General features: G+C 50.1%; 1 protein-coding gene across 1 annotated transcript in view; it reads left to right on the top strand.

The window, feature by feature from the left end:
- Positions 1 to 16,600, top strand: part of SHC3 (SHC adaptor protein 3) — a 94,903-nt gene that overhangs the window by 76,132 nt on the left and 2,171 nt on the right. The window contains exon 15 of the mRNA XM_040449263.1: positions 1,439 to 1,734. Within this exon, the coding sequence (XP_040305197.1) occupies positions 1,439 to 1,734 (296 nt within the window). The remainder of the gene's footprint in view (positions 1 to 1,438; positions 1,735 to 16,600) is intronic.

Consider the following 16,600-nt stretch of genomic DNA (forward strand, 5'->3'; position numbering starts at 1 on the left):
GATGATTGGTGATGGTGGTGATTATGGTGATGATGGTGATGGTGATGATGGTGGTGGTGATGATGATGGTGATGGTGGTGATGTTGATGGTGGTGGTGGTGATGATGGTGGTGATGATGATGATGGTGGTGATGGTGATAGTGGTGATGATGGTTATAGTGCTGATGTGGCAATGGTGATAATGGTGGTGATGATGGTGATGATGAGGTCAATGATGGTGGTGACAATAGTGATGGTCTTGATAGTGATAATGGCGGTGGTGATGATGCAGAAATGGTATAATACAACTTTCAACTACTCCAGGTAATCAGGAAGAAAAAGGATAAAAACAGAAAATCTAATTTTGGGCAATAGTTTTAACCTATTTGTATTCTCAGGTCTGTAAATGATTTAACAAGTGTTAAAACACCCCGACTTGGGTTTCATTTATTCACCTCGCTTTTGCCCACCCTCTACTCATAATCGGTCTTATTCTGCAGCATTTGTTGAATACGTGTAGGGCGCGAACTACGTCCCAGGGACGACGTTGGAGCGTGGGGACGTCGTTGTGCCCAGGAGAGGACTGTTCCTGTCCTTGTGGCGCTTGCACTGTGCTGCTTTGGCCACGTGGTCCCATGTGCTCATCCTCACACCTGACACTTGTGTGGTGCCGTGGGCGCCTTCGGCACTTTCGTACATATGGCCTCATTTTGAGGTTTAATTAGATGTTCCTGGCGACTTCTTGTGCTGCCGTGTCTGTTCCTGTTAGAGCAGCGGACCTACCGTTCACTGACCCCAGGGTGGGAAGTGTGTCCTTGGGGGGCTTGTGGTCATGCCGGGTCTCAGATGCCCACACAGGAGCTTTTTTCCACAGAGAAACGAGTGAAGGCCAAGGAGAGGTGGGGCTCCTAACCCGGGCCGCGTCACACAAAAGGCACCCAATAAATGTCACTTTTCTTCTCTTTGAAAAATTTACCTTGATGCCAAGGTTTTGAAACAAACGTGTGATGGGCTGGGTATAGGTTTTGCAGTGACTCTAACTTTGCAGATTATCCTTTTCTCTGCATATTTCCAGGAGCAATGGCAGGTTTCCATTCAGAAGAAAACAGGTTTATTAAGAGGCTAGCCGATGTCCCAGAAAAGGTAGATGGAGGGCGATATGCACAGCCTCTCGCAGCGTGCCAAAGTGAAGTCATTCTGACCGGCTAGACAGAGGGTGTGCTTGAGTCCTTGGCACGAGGCGCAGCGCCCAGCTGTCTTGGGAACACAGGCTCGTCAGAAAGAGTCGTGCCGGGGTTCGGCCTGTGCCTCCAAACACGGTCAATAGTGCCAGCCAGTCACCTTTCTTTAGGTTTGTTTCTGGTGGAAGTTGCCTCGGCTTTTCCATCGAGATCACATTGTGCATGTTATCATTTGCTCTTCGTGGGGTTGACTTGTTGCTGGCAATTGCTGTTGACAGAACCCTTTGAAGACGCTCTCAGGAACCAGTCCTCGGGGCCTGTGCTGAGCAAGGCGGCCTCCGTGGAGTGCATCAGCCCTGTCACGCCCAGAGCCCCGGATGCCAAGATGCTGGAGGAGCTGGAAGGGGAGCCTTGGTACCAAGGGGAGATGAGCCGGAAGGAGGCCGAGGGGCTGCTGAAGAACGACGGGGACTTCCTGGTCAGGAAGAGCGCCACCAACCCGGGCTCCTTCGTCCTCACGGGCATGCACAACGGCCAGGCCAAGCACCTGCTGCTCGTGGACCCGGAGGGCACGGTGAGCACGGGCGGGACATGACCTGCCTCCTTAGAGCAGTCTCCCCTTGTCCTCTGTGCCGGGTGACCACACTTTCCCTCTGCTGCTGTGCGCACCTGCTGACGTCCTGGCGGCCACTTCTCGGGGACCCGGGTGCCCAGGCACACAGGCCAGCGCTTGGCTCGCGCTTGGAAACCTCACGAGGGCCCGAGGCGAAAGCTTTAACTCTGACGTCCTTTACAATAAGTACAAAAACAGGGAAAGTTTTCCTGTCCAATCCATTCATAGTGGATGAGGAAGTGCAGGGTTCCTGGGCTTCTAATATTGATCTCCAGTGTCTCCAAGAGTTCCTAGAGTAGAAGACGTGATGAAGCAATAAACAGACCCCCTCTTAATTAGCTTCCCGCTTTCCCACTCGGGGACAGTGTGTGTGGCCGTTCTTGGTGGTACAGTCATGTCTGATGAACCGTGTGGGTCTGACTGAATTTCCCGTCTTCCGGTCAGTAAATAGATTGGACTTGATCTTGGCACAGTCTAAGAACTGCTAAGTTTAATAAACATAATTACATTAACTGAACCATTAAATAAGTTCCAAGATTGTTGTGTAAAACCTTTTATCCAGTGAAAACACAGAAGCAGGTAGTTATCCGAACAGTAGATTAGAACATGGCCTGTCCTGATCGATGGGTAGGGACGAAGCCTCCGTCTTCGGTTGGACTTGAACGCAGTTTAACCGTGTTTGGTGGGGGAGGGGAGAGTTGTTATGTCACATGATCTGCTGCTCCAGGGCGTCTGCACCTTGGCTCTCCGGACATCGTCTCCGTGCCCCTCTCCCCTCTCCACCTGGGCAACCCCCTCCCTAGGAACGTAATGTGAATCCTTCCGATCCACATTCTTCGGTTGTGTGGTTTTTCCCACGGAGGTACATCAGGGAGAAGATACACTGTGTGTTTGTGCATTTCAGGAAGTTGCTAACACAGTCCTGCCCCTCAAATCCCATGTCAAACTCTGCATGTGTTTTTGAGATCTGTCTGTGGTGCTTTCTGTACACGGGATCGTCGCTTGGCTGGGCGGCCCAGCGGCCCCCATCCACGGCCACACGTCACTTGTGGAACATTCTCATGCAGGGCTGAAGGTGCTACGAAGTCTCCGTGCATTTTCCCTGCGCCCACGATGGTCTTTCTGGGGCACATCCCGGGACCGGGGTTTTGGTCGCCGGACGTGCGCACACTTGGTTTCGCCAGGGCTGTGCATTTGCTTCCAGAACGGCTAGACTACCAGGGGGCACGGCGGCCGTGCACCAGGGTTCCCTCAGCCTCCTTGACATCGTCCTCCCTGCGGGGCAAGTCCAAGACTCCGGGGAAGAGCATGTCCCAGTGTCACCCTACGACCGCGTGTCCAGAGGTTCTTCCAGTAAATGTGATGCGCCCACCTCCCCCCTGCTTCTCTTCTGATCTTCTCACCCAGCTCACTTCCTGAGTTTCTCAGCCATAGAATTTCCACATGAACCCTCCCATTTTTTCCCCGAATCTGATCATTTTGTCTGTGATGTTCTTCATCAAATGGAAGTTTCCCTTTTATGGTTTATGGCCTTGAGTTTTGTTTTGTTTTGTTTTGACTTGAAAGAGAGAGAGAGAAGGAGAGCAGGGGAGAGGGGCAGAGGGAGAGAGAGAATCCCAAGCAGGTTCCACAATCAGCACAGATCCTGACACAAGGCTCAAACCCATGAACCATGAAATCATAACCTGAGCCGAAATCAAGAGTCAGATGCTCAACCGACTGAGCCACCCAGGTGCCCCTGTGGTCTTGAGTTTTAAAAGATTTCCTCATGGGGCACCTGGGCGGCTCAGTCGGTTGAGCATCTGACACTTGATTTCGGCTCAGGTCGCGATCTCATGGTTTGGGAGTTTGAGCCCCCACATCGGGCTCTCTGCACTGACAGTGCGGAGCCTGCTTGGGATTCTGTCTCTCCCTCTCTCTCTGCCCCTCCTTGTTCGTACTCTCTCTCTCTCAAAATAAATAAAGAAACATTAGAAACATTTAAAAAGTAAACATAAAAGATTTCCTGACCTGCAGTCATAGATGCACATTGTTCCTCTGTGACTTCTGCGTTTGCTTATTTTTCACAATTAGGTTCTAATTCTGACTAGAGTTACTTTGACAGTGACATAAGACAGGGACCCAGCATCCCTTAAGTCTCCAGGTGGTGAGCCAGGCTTCTGTCCTATGGATGCGCCTTGAGTTAACGTTCTCGGTGCTCTGTGTCCCTTGTTTTTCTCGAGAGTCTGCCCTGTCCTGTTGAGCGGACTGTTTGGTCCTGATACGAGTACCACATGTCGTGGTCACTCTGGCTTTGAAACGGTCTTAACATGTGGCAGTATAAGTCCTTCCTCTTGCAACTCCTATTAGCATTCTCTTTTTAAGCTGTTCTCGGACCTCTATTCCTCTTTGCTGTGGTTTTGGAGTCCGTTTAGCCCCCCACCGAAAACGCGTGCTGGGATTTTGGTAGGACCGGTGTTGAGTTCACGGATTAATTTCAGGGAGAGCTGACGGTTTTCAGCATTAAATCATCACATCCGCGAACATGGCGTGAGTCTCTACTTACTTAGTTTTAAGCTGTCCCTTGTCAGAACTTAAAAACTCTCTCTGGAAAGTTGTTGTGTTTCCTTTGTTTGGTTACTCCCTGGAGTGTCTGGTTTGAATTCTTGGCCCAAGCGGTGTGTGATTTGGGCCACGTTTTCTCAACAGTGACTGCTGCAGGGAGAGGAATGTGGTATGATCTTGCGCCCAGAAATCTTGCCGATGGCAGCGGTGTTACCGGAACGGCGGTCAGGCCGTGGCACACATGGACAGTCGCGTCTCCTGCCTTCCGGTTTCTGACCCCGTGGCACGCTCACCGGGGCGCCCCGGAGCGTTCACCGGGAGAGGGCGCCCTCGTCTCGTCCCCAGCCTGAAAGGGGATGTTGGCGGGTTTTGTTCTACTGAGGGTGACGTAGCTCTGGGGGATTGTCTTCATCAGCCGAAGAGAGGACTTTGTTCTCTGATTCATTCAGTCGCTCAACAGCTGTGCACCAAGTGACAAATCTGGGCCCTACCTTTGACACCTGGGATACGTCCGTGAGCAGGTTTAAGAGGACAGTTTCTGCTTGTGTGGAATTCATAGAAATTAGTTACCGGATTGCTTTTGTCATGTATGGGTATTGGATTTTGTCAAATGCTGCTTCAGCCTCAGCTGAAATAGTACAATAATCATGGGGGTTTTTTTCTGGAGTCTGTTAACGTGGGGAGGGGGCAGTTACACAGGCAGATCCTTCTGACGCTGCGTCCTGGCACATGCCCAGCTTGGTCCTGATGCAGCCGTCACGGACCGCGTTGCGGGATTTGGGCACCCGACACTTCCTCTTGGGTGTTTCTGGCTGCCCTTCACCCGTGGGGTCGGTCTTCGTTGCCTTGGCTGCCTTTTGCTTGTGTATGCTGGTCTGGTTTGGGGGCCAGGGGTATACTCACCTTATAACAAGCTAGGGAGGCTGCAAATCAGAGAGGCCATCCCTCTTCGTATGTCACATAGAGTGTCCTGGAGAGCCCCTGTTTCTGCACCACGATTCGTTGTGACCTTCAAGGCCTTGTCACACACAAGCACTCATTTATTTGTTCGTTGGTTCGCTGACTGGTTCCCCGCACTGCCCTGTCATCCCTGTGAGGGTGGCAGCCTTAGTCACTGCATTACGTCCAGTACGTAGAATAGTGCCAGGCACATAGTAGGTGTTTTACGAGCACGTGATGGTGCCGATCGACCTCGGGCTTTTACGGGAGCCGAGGGCCCCCGCAGGCCACGTGGGAGCTGAGGGTCCCCTGCTGCTACAGATGCCTCATCACAGATAGGCGTCTCTAAACAGAATCAGCCCAGAGAGGCTTCCCTTTCCAAGGGCTGCTACTAATCCATCTGTTGTTTTCTGAGACAAAATAGGAAAGAAAACACCTGAGCAAGGCTAAGAGAATGCGAAGATTTCAGTTGCAACATTTAGGTATTGTTGAGAAAAGAGAAGTTAACAGTTTAGCTACGTTACGCCCTCTCATAGAGCAAAGACGGTTAATGGGTCATATACTCAGTCCTTGTAGACAAAAGATTGATTGATGATTACGAAACGACACGTATTGGGGTGTCTGGGGGGCTCAGTCGGTTAAGCATCTGACTCTTGTTCCAGTCACGATCTCATAGTCAAGGGATCGAGCCCCACGTCAGGCTCAGCACTGAGCATGAAGCCCGCTTGGGATTCTCTCTCTCTCTCTCTCTCTCTCCCTCTCTCTCTTTCTCTCTCAAAAAAGGACATGTAGTACTACTACTAATATATTCTGCATTCCCAAACCAGTATCAACGTAACGTGTAGGGACACCCGGGTGGCTCAGTTGGTGGAGCACCTGTCGCTTCATGAGTCTCAGGGCTGTGAGTTCAAGCCCCACCTTGGGTGTGGAGCCTACTTACAAACTTTTTTTTTTTTAAGATAATTTGGAAGGTGGGAGGGAAGGAAGCTAAAGGAATGTGGTTGAAGCAGGTGTTCTTGTAAGCCACGACCCCAGCTGTGCTGTCTACAAGACTTTAATTTCTAAGGAGAAATCTGGCACCTCAGAGAAAATCAGTCGCACCAACTAATAAGTGTTCTTTGGGGAGGCTTTTTGCTAGATCTGATGATCTAATTTAATTGATCCAGTGGAGGAGAGCTTCAGCTGAGAAAGACTTAATTACGAATGTAATGTCACTTCCTTGCTGTTAGGACACCAAAATAGACGATGAACACATTCTCTTCAATATTTATTCATCTGATTTTCATGGTAATTGGTTGGTCTCTGACTATAAAGGGGGAAACTTGGCAGAACAGATTACTCGGAGAAATAAGGATGCAAAACAGTTCTGAGGCTATATTTACTGCAGTGTACGAACCTGCGTGCCTTCCCACTGCACACTGATCGTGCAAGACGAGGGCTCCTGGGGTCGCTGGAAACGTGGGTGACCGAGGAGCGTGGAGGCGGGGCTCCTGAGCTCCCAGGCAGGTGTGGGGCAGCAGCTGCTCCGACCCCACCGACGGGCTCTGCAGAAACAGCACCAGAGATGGCGTCTGGAACATCCTCACGGTGAGTTAGCTAAGATTATGCCCAGAGGCACCTGCCCTTGATTCATCCCCTTGGCCGGTAGGGCCAGCAGGGTGGGCCGGGCGCTGTGCTTGCTTTATAATGAGCCGATTGCTGCACCCACATCCACACCTGCACCTCACCTGTACCTGCACCGGCACCCACACCTCCAGCACACCTGCACTTGTTCCGTGGCTGGGTGTTCCATGGGCTTCCTGACCGCGGTCTCGGGAACGTGGCACATTGAGAGCACGTGCTGGGGCTTTGCATCCAGGACATCGGAAAACAGCAACCGCCCAACACCCCACATTTATTAGGATTTTATTTTATTCTGAGAGCAACTAAGAAAATAATCCCCCTCCATCCCTCCACTCAAACAAGCCTTGTTGTTATTTTAAATTTTCCTTTGTCTCCGGCAGACTAGGCGGTGCCGATCTAAAGGATGACATGGGAAGCCTCACTGGTCTGAGCCAAGGGAGCTCAGTTCCCACTCACCCACTCTTGCCTCTCGGGTCCTCGGTTTGGCGACTCACATCCCGGGGCCCCCATCTTCCAGGCCTGTCCCTTCAACCCGGGGGCTCCATGGAGAAGAAAGGGATGGAGACGGTGGGGACGGTCAGTGGCCTCGTGGGAGAAGCCACGCTCGGGCTGCCTTACCGGTCCGAGTGCAGGATAGACTAGGGATGTATGAGCAGGGCCACTGGCCGCTGGCGGGTGAGGCTGTCGTGTCTTTTCACTTCTTACCAGTGTAACACCTGGAAAGTGTGACCAAGCGGATGTTACCTGCGGTCTTTGATGAGAAGTGACAGCCCAACCCAATCCCGGGGGAGCGAGGTGGTGCTCACGGCCAGGCTCAGGCTCCCTCTCGGAGTCCTTTCCCGGTGCTCAAACTGCTCTCGGTGGTTTCATGTCTTCTTCTTTTTTAACGTTTATTTATTTTGAGAGAGAGAGAGAGAGAGAGAGAACAAGCAGAGGAGGGGCAGAGAGAGAGGGAGACACAGAATCCGAAGCAGGTTCCAGGCTCTGAGCTGGCAGCACAGAGCCCGACGCGGGGCTCGAGCTCACAAACCGGGAGATCATGACCTGAGCCGAAGTCGGAAGCTCAACCTACGGAGCCCCCCGGGCGCCCCAACAGGTTGTCTCCGTGCCTGTAAATACATCAAGCCTCTCTCCCCCAGCAGCGCTGGTCGCGTCTGTGTGACCTCCCTGTCTCACCCTCTGTCTCTGTCAACAACACTTTCAGTGTTTTCCGAAGGCACAAAATAGAGACAGAAGCGTAATGAACTCCTGTGGTCCCGGTATTCGCTGCACAGTTTATCAATATTGTTCCGATCTCGATTCACCCGTCCGTTATTTTGGAGGGGACGATAGTGTTTGAAAGTAGAGGACAGCATTCTCCCACGGAATGATTTGCGAGTACCCTGCCCAAAGTCTCCGTCGCTCCCGGCCCCCAAGTGTGAGTGTGGTGCACACAGAATCGCGCCTTCGCCCTGATGGCGCCACTGCGGCCTGCTCCTGCCGACCCCCTTCCTGTCCCCTGGCCGCTCCTGGAACGGCCTTTACTGGAAAGGATCCGTTCAGAATCCCTCACCACCTCGGGCTGTCCTGTGTCTCCAGTCCCCCTCACCGCAGGCTCCTGCTCAGTCTGGTGTTCTGAGCTGTCCTCCGAGTCGGGGTCAGATTATGCATCCGGGTCACGCCGTCACGGAGACACCACGCTGGGAGTGGTGTCCATGAGTGTTCTCCTGGATGCCGGACGAAGGGGGCGTCTGGCAGGCTTCGCCCCTGCACACTCTCGCCTTCCCTTGTGATTATTACATATTTGGGAGGAGGTACCCTGAAACTACATGAATCCACCTTTCCAGCTGTTAAGTGATTTGTTTTCATCCGTGTGGATTCACAGCTGCCTGACTGTTCGGTGGCTTCTCACCGCGTCCCTTCGACACTCTTCTTTGTCTTTGCTTCAAAGACACACGGACGTCACGGGACCGTCTTCCTCCACTGCTGTCGGAGGCCTGGCCTGCTTGTTTCTCACGGAGAGACCAGGATCTTCAAGTGGGGGTGCTGCCGCTCCCGTGTCCTCGAGATGGACGGATTGGTGCCGACAGATGCACACGCACGCACACGCGCACGCTCGTGTCTGTGTCCATTTGTGTGTCCATCTCTGGATGTTACAAGTGGTACGCTCGTGGTAATTCTTCCAATTCCAGTCTGATATCACAGGGTTCATCCGTTTTTCTTTTCCTGCATTTCTAAGTCTCTCCTCCAGCGATGAGAAGCCTGACCCCTTACCTTCATATTTTCACCGACTTGGTTAACCCCCCACGTGTGAGGTGCACCCCCATCACAGCGGCCGCCCCTGCCCTCATCCCGCGGGGGCGCCGGTTCCCTGCCCAGCCGTTCCCCGGGGGCTCCCTTCCCCCTGAGCTCGCTCTGACCACCCCTCCTGGCTCTGATGCCCACGCGGGCCACCCACCTCCTGTCCTGTGTCCTCCTGTCACCTGTCCTGTGGTACACTCCTCACTGCCCCTGGACTCCAGTCTCCCACTGGGGACCACCGTGGCTGCCCCCCCAACCCCACCCCCAGAGCACAGCACTTGTCTTCCTTGGCATTTGGACCGACCGTTCAGCCAGGAAGGAAGGGACTGGAGAGAAGGGGAGGGAGGGGCTTTCTGAAACATTTGATCACATATCCAGGCATCCTGCAGTGCACTCCTCTTGTAAATATCTCAGCATCATTTCCACCACTAAGGGTGGACACGACACGACATAGTTGTTGTATCCCACAAAACTAAAGATAGTCGCTCAACATATTCAAATCTCCCTGATTATCTCAAAGATGTTCTGTGTATAGTACGTTTGTTGGAATCAGAATTCAAGCGTGGTCTACGTGGTCCATTTTGTGAGGTCTCTGAAGACTCTTACTCTGTTTTACCTCCATTTCCCTGGACTCCAGTGATTTCCTCGAGCGACTAGATAACTTGTCTGTAGAATATCCCACACTGTGGTTTGGGTTGTGGTGTCCCTATGTCACTTGTGCCCTGACCCCTGGCTCTTCTGTAAACTGGTAGACACAGAGACTTTAAAGGCAGCCTTATCAGGATATACCTTACAAACAGGCCCGTTTCAGGAGTACGACCCAGTGGGTTTTAGTATATTCACAGACGTGTGCATCCATGGCCACGGTCCGTCTGGAACATGTTTACCACCTACAAGAGAAATGCCTCTGCGTTCAGCTGTCACCCACCAGCCTCCCGTCGCCTAGTCTCCGTGGGTTTCTCCCTTCTGGAGCTCCCTCTGAATGGAATCCTATAAATACGTAGTCCTTTGTGACTAGCCTCTTTTACTGAGTGCAGTGTTGTCAAGGGTCATCCGCGTTGTGGTGGGTGTCAGCACCCCATTCTTTTCTGTGGCCGAGGAACATTCCGCTCACAGACGGCCCATGCTTTATTCGTGATGGACGTTTGGCTGTTACGAACATTGCCGCCAACATGACGCCCAAGTTCCTGTGCGGACGTGTGTTTTCATTTCTCTTGGACATACACCCAGGAGTGGATTTGTTAGGTCGTGTGGTGGCTCTGTAATCTGCCACCCGAGGGACCGTCACACAGTTTTTTTTTCAAAGCAGCTGCACCATTTTACATTCCAACTAACAGTGTGCGAGGGCCCCGATTTCTCCGTGCCGTCTCCCACCCTTGTTATTATCTGGCGTTTGGATTTTGGCCATCCGTGTGGGCGGGCAGTGACAGACCACTGTGATTTTGATTTGCATTTCCCTCGTGACTACTAAGGTCAAGCATCTCTTTAGATACTTATTGGCTGTTTATGCATCTTCTTTGGACTAACGTCTGTTCGAATCCTTTGTCCGTGTTTTTCTTCTTTTTCTTCCTTTTTTTTTTTGTTATGGTAAAATACACAGAACATAAAATTTACCATCTAAGCCAGCTGTAAGGGTACAGTTCAGTGGTGTGGGTGGTGTGCGTGTAGTTGTACAACCAATATCCATCCCCGGAACTCTTTTTGTCTTGCAAATCTGAAACTCTGTCCCCATTAAATAATTCCCTGTCCCCTCCACCCCCAGCCCCTGGCATCCACCATTCTACTTTCTGTCTCTATGAATTTGACTCCTCTACAGACGTCATGTAAGCGGAGTCACAGCTCATTTGTCCTTCTGTGACTGGCCTGTTTCATGCTGTCCGTAGGGTTCATCCACGCTGGAGCACGTGTCAGGATCTCCTTCCTTCCTAAGGCTGCACAATATTCCATTTATTGTGGAATAGACCATATTCCAATATCCAATATTGTGGATAGACCATATTTTGCCCATCCATTCATGTGTGGATGGACTTGTTGCTTCCACATTTAACTATTGCAGGAAACGCTGCTCTTAATACAATGCACAGGTATCTCTTTGAGACCCTCCTTTGAGTTTCTCGGGTGTACGTCTAGAAGGGGAATTGCTGAGTCATATGAGAATTCATTAACAAAATGTTTTTGAGAAGCCATCACACAGCCCACAGCGGCTGCACTATTTCACATTCCTGCCAACAGTGCACAAGGCCTCTAATGTCTCCTCCTCCTGGTCAAAACCTGCTATTTTCTGGTTTGGGGATGGTGGTCATTCTCATGAGTGTGAGGTGGTATCTCGATTTGCATTTCTCTGATGATGAGGGTTGTGGAGCATCTTTTCATGTACTTATTGGCCATGTCATTCGGTCACATGGTCATTTATGTGTCTTCTTTGAAGAAATGGCAGTTCAAGTTCTTTGCCCATTTTTGAATCAGGTTGTCTATTTCTTATTATTGAGTTTTAGGAGTACTTTACATATTCTGGATATTCATCACTTATTAGATACACAAATTCCAAATTTATCCCCCCATCCTGTAGGTTGCTTTTTTACTCTGTTGATAGTGTCTTTCATGCACAAAACTTTACAATTTTCATGACGTCCAAATTGTCTGGTTTTTCTTTTGTTGCCTGGGCGTTTGGTACCATATCCAAGAAACCATTGCAGATTCAGTGCCTTGAAGCTTTTGCCCTGAGTTTTCTTCTAAGAATTTTAGGCCTTACATCGAGGTCTTTGATCCATTTTGAGTTAATTTTTGTATATGGCATCAGCTACAGGCACTCTACTCTTTTGTAGGTGGACACCCAGTTTCCCCAGCACCATTTGTTGAAAAAATTGTCCCTTTCCTGTTGAATGGTCATAGCACCCTAGTCAAAAATCACTTGACCGCATATGCAGGGGCTCATTTCTAGGCCCTCTGTTCTTTTCCACTGCCTTATGTGCCTGTCTTTATAGCAGTACCACACTGTTTTGATTACTGTAGCTTTGTAATTAGTTTTGCAATCCAGAAGTGTGAGTCCTCCAACTTCGTCCAACTTGTTGGTCTTTTCAGAGAAGCTGCTTTGGGTTTCATTGATTTTCTCTATTATTTTCCCATTCTCTGCTTTATCTCATCTTTACGATGTCCTTTCTCCTGCTCAGTTCAGGGTTTTTAGTGTCTTAAGGTGGGACGTTGGGTTATTGGTGAGTCTCTAAATTTTCCTCCTGCTGTTGGGGAAAAGGAGTGCCCATGTGGGCAAGGTGTTGATTGCAAGGATGTAAGCAGCTGGCACTCACAGTCCCAAGTCTGACTCTCGGCGTTGCAGCCCCAGGGGGCTGATGTGAACCTGGCACTGTGTCCGCTGGGTCTAGGAAGGACCTGAGCCTCACCTTAATTTCAAACCCGGGAGAGGCCAAGCAATGTGGGTGGGTGGGTCTACATCCCACTTGGGTTAGGTTGTATTTGGGCTTGAGCCTCTGGGAGTGGAGGGTCCGCCAGTGGATCCAGCCCAAGCTGAGACATTAGACAAAGAGCAGCAGGTCTGAGTGTGCAACCCGTTCCAATGGAACCAGATTTTAATCAGGAACTATCTTGTCTGATGGCTTTGCCGCAGCTAGTGTGACCTTTTGGAAGGGGACGGATGTAATCATTCTGTCGTTGGTTGAGTATGCTTGTTAACGTACAATATCTCTAAATGGTATTTCTGACTACTGAGCACCTAATTTAAATGTTCCCTAGACAACTTGAACCCACGATACCTAAAGCAGAAGGTACGGCCCCCACCCCCTTGCCCAACTGCCCCATGGATTCCTTCCCGCAGCTCACCCTGCCCCCAAACCTCAGCTACCAGTACCTCCTTCATCACATGTGTTTAGTTTTACAAGACCTGCATAGCTCAGTCGATTAAGCATCCAACTCTTGGTTTCGGCTTAGGTCGTGATCTCAGGGTTCAGGTTCGAGCCTCTCATCGGGCTCCATGCTGACAGTGTGGAGTGTGCTTGGGATTCTCTCTCTCTCCTCTCTCTTTGCTCCTCCCCTGCTCACTCCCTATCCCCCCCCTCTCAAAATAAACAAACATTTAAAAAAAAAGGAACCACCAAACTATCTTCTAAACTATCTGTCCCGTTTTGCAATCCACCAGCAGTGACGAGAGTTCCCATTGCACACATCCTCACCAGCATTGGCAGTTGTCGGTGTTGTGGATTTTGGCCATTCTGATAGGTGTGTGGTGGCATCTCAGTGTTGTAACTTGTGTTTCCTTGGTGACTCATGCTGTAGGGCATCTTTTCACGTACTTGTTTGCCACCTGTGAGTCCTCTTTGCTGAGGTGTTTGTTAAGGTCTTTGCCCCATTTTTAAAATGTGGTTGTTTTCTTAATGTTGGTATTAAGAGCTGTTTGTATATTTCAGAGACCGGTTCATTATCAGATGTGTCTTTTGCAAATACCTTCTCCCAGTCCGTGGCTGCTCTTCTCACTGTCTTGAAGGTGTCACTTGTGGATCAGACGTTTTTAATCTTGATGAAGTCCAGCTTATCGTTTCTTTCATTCACGAATCAGACCTTTGATGTCTTATCTAGAAAGTCATCACCAAACCCATGGTCACTAAAGCTCTCCCTGTGTTTTCTTTTAAGAGTTTAATAATTCTGCATTTTACATTTAAGTCTGTGATCCATTCTGAGTTAATTTTTTGAAGGGTGTAAGTTCTGATCTAGGCTTTCTGTAAAATATATGTGGATATCCCAGTGCTGCAGCACCGTTCACTGAAAATGCTGTCTTTGCCTTTTATTTCCTTTTTTGTCTTACTGCATTAACGAGGACTTCCATGATGGTGTTGAGGAGTGTGAGGCGGGACATCCTGGCCTTGTTCAAGTTTCTCATCATTAAGTAGGATGTTAGTGGTAGGATTTTTGTGGATGTCTTTATCAAGTGGACGAAGTTTCACCCGTATTCCTAGTTTACTGAGAGCTTTTACCAAGAACTGGTTGAATTTTCTGTTTCCATTGATAGGATCATGGAGTTTTTGTCTTCTCCCTAATGGTGTGATGGGTTGTGTTGATTTCTGAATGGGGAAGCAGCCTTGCAGACCCAGGATAAATCCCCCTTGGTCATGGTGTATAGTTCTTCTTATACATTGTTGGATTCATTCCGTTAGTGTTTTGTTGAGGATTTTTGCGTGTGTGTTCATAAGAGGTGCTGGTCTGTAGTTTTCTTTTTCTGTAATGTCTTTGTTTGCTTTTGATGTTAGAGTCGTACTAGCCTCATAGAGTGAGTTAAGTGATATTATTTCTGCTTCTGTCTTCTGAATGAGATTGTGGGGACTTGGTAAATTTTGTCTTTAAGTGTTTGGTAGAGTTCACCAGTGAACCTATCTGGGCCTGGTGCTTTCTATGTTGGCAGATTATTCACTATTGATTCAATTTTTAAATAGCCACAGGTTTATTCAAGCCATCTATTTCTTCTGGTAAGAGTTTTGTGAAGTTGTGTCTTTCAAGAAGTGGGTCCGTTTTTAAGGAGTTATCAAATTTGTGGGCATAGAGTTATTTATAGTATGCCTTCATTATCCTTTTAAATTCCGTGAGATCTGTAGTGATGACCCTTCTTTCATTTCCGATATTAGTAAGTGTCTTCTCTCATTTTTTTTCTTAGCCTGGCCAGAGGCTTATCAATTGTTACGTATCTTTTCGAAGGACCAGCTTTGGGGATCATTGATTTCTGTATTGATTTCCTGTTTCCAATGTCATTGGTTTCTGCTTTAATTTTTTCATTATTTCTTTCCTTATGCTTCCTGTGGATTTAATTTGTTCTTTTTTCTAGTTTACTAAGGTAAAAGCTTAGAATACTGATTTCAGCTCTTTCTTCTTTTCTGACCCACATAGCAAGTGGGTCCATACAGATAGCTCTGTGGACTGCAGGTTCTCTGGGAAGAAGCCAGACTGGAGTTTCAGCAAGCATTGATGTGAATGGAGTGAACTGGCCTATTTAGGCAGTAAATTTATATCATATAACTCTTCATGGTTTTGTTTGTATGTGTGTGTTCATTGTGGCCCAGCCTTCATACCCCAAAGATGCCCACCAGGGGGCAGCTTGGGCAATATGTTGGAATCATGGTGGGGAGGGGATCGAGCGACATGCCGGTTGGCCAAGCCCCACCCCAAGCTCCTGGTGGGGTTGGCCTGGGCACGGGGTTACTGAACACTGTCTGGTGATTTGGACGTGAGTCCATGCTAAGACTGCTATCCCAGACACTGCCCTGTCATAAACCCTCTTTCATTCACCCCTGCTGCCCCAGAACTTCGATGAGTGTTCATCACTAAGAAGTGGGAAGAAGAAGTCAGCGTCAAGGCAGCAGCCAACAGTAGTCTCAGGCTGAGTCCTGGGTGCCCCTCACCTCCCAGAAAGGGGCCTGCCCGTGTCACCTCAGGGTCTTTCTGGGGTGGGGATTCTACAGAACTCAGGAGGATTAAACAGCCTTGATGAAAAGATGCCAAAATTTCTTGCAAAAAGATTCCTTTCCTAATGTGCCCATTGGGTCACATCCTTGGTGAGGCTCAGTGCCCAAGGGTCAGGAACCCCGTGGCCCAGTGGGTCCCTGTCCCTCCATGCTTACAGACACCTGTGGGGAAGGGGGCCTACCTCAGTGTGGGACCCCAGGAGAACAGAGCACCCTCATTTCTAGGTTTCTACTGTTGCCTGTGGCTGCTATCTTGTAGATCCTAGAGCAGATGGCCGGTGGGCGGGGTGGGGGGGCTTTAATGGGCACACCTGGACTATAGATTTGGGATGGGAATGAGATCAAGGCTGAAGGCTCAGAATAGGACATCCCATTGGTAGGTTGGTGGAAGGGAGAGACAAGAGTGGCCACATCAGGGGTGAGGATGGGATTAGAGGAAAGGAGAGAATACAGGGACAGGTAAGGAGGAAGAAACTAGATGTGCCCTCAGAGTCCCTGAGAGACAGGTGGGGGAGAGCTGTGGCCCAGGGAAGGGGGGGTCCCCAGAAATAAGGCTGGAGAGAGAGGTCAGACACCCAGGGTATCCAAGAGCCATCATGAGGACCATCTAAGGGCTGGAGGGCCATCAGGTGTAGCCAGGCACCTGCTCCCTGACCTGTCTCCCATCCCCTCAAAGGAGGCCATGGGGGCTGGGTCCACAGCAGCCGGAGACTGTTCCTGGCTAGGCGTCCTCTGCCTTCTTCAAGTGTGGTCTACACTGGGAGTGTAGCAGCCCAGGGACCAAGGTGCAGGCCCGGTGAGCAGCGGAAAGTGGTGACCCTCCCCACACCCCCACCCCACCCCCAGGGTTCACTTGCTCGGAGGCTGGCAGGCGGGCATTGCACCAAGAAACCAGGAGCGTGCTGCGCCGCCCCTGCGTCCCAGACAGGCTCGCCCCCAGTGCGGGAAACGGAAGGGCTACGTGGACCCCCTCTGGGTGC

Source organism: Herpailurus yagouaroundi, unplaced genomic scaffold (genome assembly GCF_014898765.1).
Source record: "Herpailurus yagouaroundi ecotype Mexico unplaced genomic scaffold, PumYag 199, whole genome shotgun sequence".
NCBI lineage: Eukaryota > Metazoa > Chordata > Mammalia > Carnivora > Felidae > Herpailurus > Herpailurus yagouaroundi.